Source organism: Echinops telfairi, unplaced genomic scaffold (genome assembly GCF_000313985.2).
Source record: "Echinops telfairi isolate 266 unplaced genomic scaffold, ASM31398v2 ScPeMD7_8;HRSCAF=38, whole genome shotgun sequence".
Classification (NCBI taxonomy): domain Eukaryota; kingdom Metazoa; phylum Chordata; class Mammalia; order Afrosoricida; family Tenrecidae; genus Echinops; species Echinops telfairi.
The window spans coordinates 9,980,339-9,984,574 of record NW_022103905.1 but is presented as its reverse complement, the minus strand read 5'-3'; the positions used below and the strand labels follow the sequence as shown (position 1 = coordinate 9,984,574).

The following is a 4,236-nucleotide window of genomic DNA, read 5'->3' as shown; positions in this document are numbered from 1 at the left end:
TTTAATCAATCAGATCATGTAACCCCTTTACTTAAAATCTTCCAGTATTTCCCTGTCACTTACAATAAAGATCTGAAATCATGTATGAATCTCACAGAGTCCTGCATGGTCTGGCCTGGGTCCAATTCTCCAATTTCGTCTCTGAAAATCCTCTGTGCCAGTCACACCACTGTCTTTGTGTCCATTGCTTCTCTACAACTGTCCTGCGTGTTCACCATTCAGACTTCGAGTCCAGAGCGAGTTCCTTTGTTATGAGGACTCATTTCTGTTCTCGGAGAGCTTCATGCATTGGTCATAAAAATAGGTTGACAATTCGAAGGCCATCTACTGCTTCCACTAGACCAGCAGTTCTCAACCTGTGGGTCGCCCCGACTCATAACAGTAGCAAAATTATAGTCATGAAGTAGCAATAAAAATAATTTTATGAGTGGGGGGGGGGTCACCACAACATGAGGAACTGTATTAAAGGGTCGCAGCATTAGGAAGGTTGAGAACCACTGCTCTAGACCATAAACGTCAAAGAGCAGGGACTATGTCTTTTAAAATTAGCACAGCATCAGCTTAGGACACAGCTGATAATAAATACTAGTTGAACAAATAGGTTAGTGCACGCATTTAGATAACATGATCGAACGGGTCAAGCATGTGGAAATCTTAGAGACTGGCGAAGAAGGAAGACATAAAGGGAGAGAAGGATCATGGAACTAGCTACTCCGGGTTCGGCTTGGATGTCAATTGGGTTCTCTGATGAATTTCGTATTTTCTTTGAGTGGGTGGGTCTTAAAGCAGTTTAAAAGGTGCCAGCTGTGGGGATGGGAAGTACGGAGAGCACAGAAGAGTTTTAAGGCCATTTGTTTAAAAAAAATGTAATTTCTTTTTTTCCTAGCCGCCTCACACTTTAAGCCTATTAACTAACTCTGCCTCCCCTGTCATTCATATTTGGGAGAGAGTTTAGATATAAATTCACTTATTATTATTTAATGCACATACATTTTAAGTGGGGTAAAAATGCCATGTACCCCAAATCATCTTTGGTACCAAGTAAGGTATTAATCGTATATAGATAGAAGTACACACACAAACACAACACACATACACATATAACAGACACATATATTTCACATATACATACCACTTTCTCTGGTATTTTTCCAGTCTGGCTCTCAGTTCTGCTTGTGGGTTTACTGGGCTCCTCCTCATAATTGTTGGCTTCCTTTGAGATTAATTTCTGTAAAACTTCTGCTACTTCATCTTCTAGTGTGTGCGCCTGGCTTTCTGTAATCTGTTATGAAAAGGCGAAACATAAGTAACAGCTATCTCCATTTTTGCGTTTTAAAAAAATCGAGATTAAACTCTGCCACTGACCACATCTTTTCAAAAGAGGGGCTGCGTCTTCCGAAGAACCCTCATAGATGCTGCCACACGTGTGGGCTGCGACAGGAGCTATGAGGCACTCCTGCGCAGAAGCGTCTCTGGGCCTAGCACGCAGGTGGTCGGTCCTTTCTCTTGGAGGCCATAGAACATTTACAGCTGAGCACAGAACAGCTGAAGGGTTGTCCCCTGCACAGCTGCCGAGCGTAGATCACCTTTGAAACGCCACAAAGTTTGCACCGACTGCAAGCTTGTCCCTGTGTCAGGGCTTGTGAGCCAAGCTAACTGAGAAACTAAGCCACTGCCATCGAGTAGAGGCTGACTTATGGTCACCCTCTAGGATGGAGTAGAACTGCTCCTTTGAGGTTCTGAGGCTGGAAATCTTTCCAGAAGCAGACAGCTGGCGGAGTTGAGCGCTAACTGCTAATTGCAAGGCCAAACTGAATTAAAGATTTTCCTTGCTTCCCAACTGGCTATCAGTCAGCCTTTTGCTTGCCGAACTGTTGTTATGGCTCTTCCACAGTTTGTGTTTGGTTATGGAGTTGTTGGTCTAGTTCCTCTGATAGACTGTAACCTCCTGGATGGAAAGAACGATACTTTCCTTATTCTTAAAACCTACGGAATCGAGTGCAAAGTGGATGCGTTGGCTCCTGGAATCAAGTGGCATGGCTTCTTGGCAGACTCCAAACTGCACTAAACATTTAACTCACTCTCCTACGTATGACTTACCAGGCCAAGATTCAGTAGTTTAGAAACAATCTTGTCAAATACTCCTCTGTCGTTTTCCTCATAGATCCTGGTAGCGATTTTTTGAACAATGTCGTCAGCGGTGAGAGGGGTCCCGTCTAGTTGATGAAGACCATCGGGATCATCTGGACAGACCAAGCACACTTTTATGTCAAGTGCTCACACACCTGTTTCATAGAGCAAGTTCTCCTTATAATCTAGACTTCATTTGTGTATATGCGGATATCTTTGGATCACAGGTTTGGTGATGTCTGCTATACTCTTTGTTTGAAATAAAATTGGGTTTCAAGTTAGGATAATAGAAAACTTGAAATAGTTTATGTGATTTTAAGAGAAAAGAGCTGGAAACAACACAAAAGCTTCCTTTATTATTATCACTAATAATGTAAACTATATGCTGTATTTAGGTACTATGTTATATGTTTATGGCATGGTGTGTGACCTACCTCATTTTGCTGCACTTCACCACTACTGAGTTTATTACAGATTGTAGGTTGTGACAACCTTGTGTACAGCAAGTCTACAGGTACCATTTTCCCAACAACCTGTGATCACTTGGAGTCTCTGTGTCACATTTTGGTAATTCTCACAATATTTAAAATATTTTCCTAATGCTGTTGTATATTTACTAGACTACAGTATAGTGTAAACATAACTTTTATATGCACTAGGAAACCAATAAGATCACGTGACTTGCTTTATTGCGGCGACCAGGAATCAAACTCCCACTATCTCTGAGGCACACTTGTCTATGCGATTCTCACTGCCATTGAGTTGAGTCTGACTCATAGCTACTCTACCAGGCAGGGTAGAACTGCCCCTGCGTGTACGCTATATGACTTAATATTTCATTTTTGTGCAGAGAGTACATTGAAAATATTCTCCACATGGATTCCCCTTGCAGGCAAATCCCTAGACCGGAGGTTGATGAATCTGTTTCAAACCTAGAATCAGAGAGCATGCATTGAAGATTTTATGATGCACCTGCAATAAGTCTTACTTCTAATGGAATGTGTGTCTGAGTGCCTTTAGGAAAGGTAGCTTTTAAAGCGACAAGTTCTGTTCTCTAGAGACTATGGAACTTCTTTTAGGTGACTAGAAATCAAAGTTTCAAAATGTGCCAACAGATTTGAGTCACATCAAGGAGATGACACCAGGGGCTCACGTGGAAAGCGGGTGTTGTGAGAATGATGAAGTCCACATATGGACTAATGTGCTGGACACAGATGACGTCTGTACGGATCGTGATGAGTTGTCTGAGCCCCTCATAAAATGATTATTTAAAAAAATTTTTTTAAAAAGAAGAAAATGTTTGGAGACAAGCATGCATGTATCCTTGGCTTTCCTGGGCCTACACCTGGCAGCGCTAATTCAGACTAAAGGAAGCGCTCATTGTGAGAGAAAGAAAGGCCCCAGTCGAGCTGGTGGTGATCACGCGGAGCAACACCTTCATGGAGAATTACCAGGAATCAATTGGTCTTTTCCGATCTATCCAGCGTACATCAGATCCAGTTTACAAGCCACCTAACTCTGCCCCCTCTAGGCAGGTTGGGGGGAAATGAGACGTTTAACCCCAGTGACCCCTCTTGTTAGCACCATGTCTGTGGACCCCTGTAAAAGAAGATTATGAAAACAGCCTTTTCCTGGGGATTGTTGGTGAGGATCAGATAACATATTACATAAATTGAAAAGCACTGTAAAAGGTGTAAAAATGTTTTCTCCAGAAAATAGGGATTGAGTTTCTGGTCAGATTTTGCCCAGTGAATCCTCATTCATTAAAGAAAAACAACCCCCCACCCCCTCGTATTTTTATTTAGATTCTATTCCTTTCTCCTATGGCTTTTGGGGATTCACAGGAAGGAATTTCTCTCTTGGAATCTGCAAACTCTATAGCGATGGGCAGCCTCAAGCAAGACAGCTTCCTCCGGTAGTGTGGGAAAAGCTAAGGGGAAAAGGAGAAAGGTGATTACCCCCCAAGAACGGAATGTGCTCAGACTCTGTATAGTAGTGCCATTGTCCACCATTGTCCACTGTGAGTATCATGGTGACAAAAAGGCAGAAAAACACCTAAAGGAGACATGTAAACATACACACCTAAAGGAGATACACACACACACA

The 4,236-nt window shown here is 42.4% G+C and overlaps 1 protein-coding gene across 1 annotated transcript in view; it reads right to left on the bottom strand.

Moving 5' to 3' along the window:
- Window positions 1-4,236, bottom strand: part of SCG3 (secretogranin III) — a 36,346-nt gene that overhangs the window by 25,525 nt on the left and 6,585 nt on the right. The window contains exons 5-6 of the mRNA XM_004709430.3: window positions 2,101-2,243; window positions 1,133-1,282 (exon numbers count right to left, since the gene is read on the bottom strand). Coding sequence (XP_004709487.1) covers window positions 1,133-1,282; window positions 2,101-2,243 — 293 coding nt within the window. The remainder of the gene's footprint in view (window positions 1-1,132; window positions 1,283-2,100; window positions 2,244-4,236) is intronic.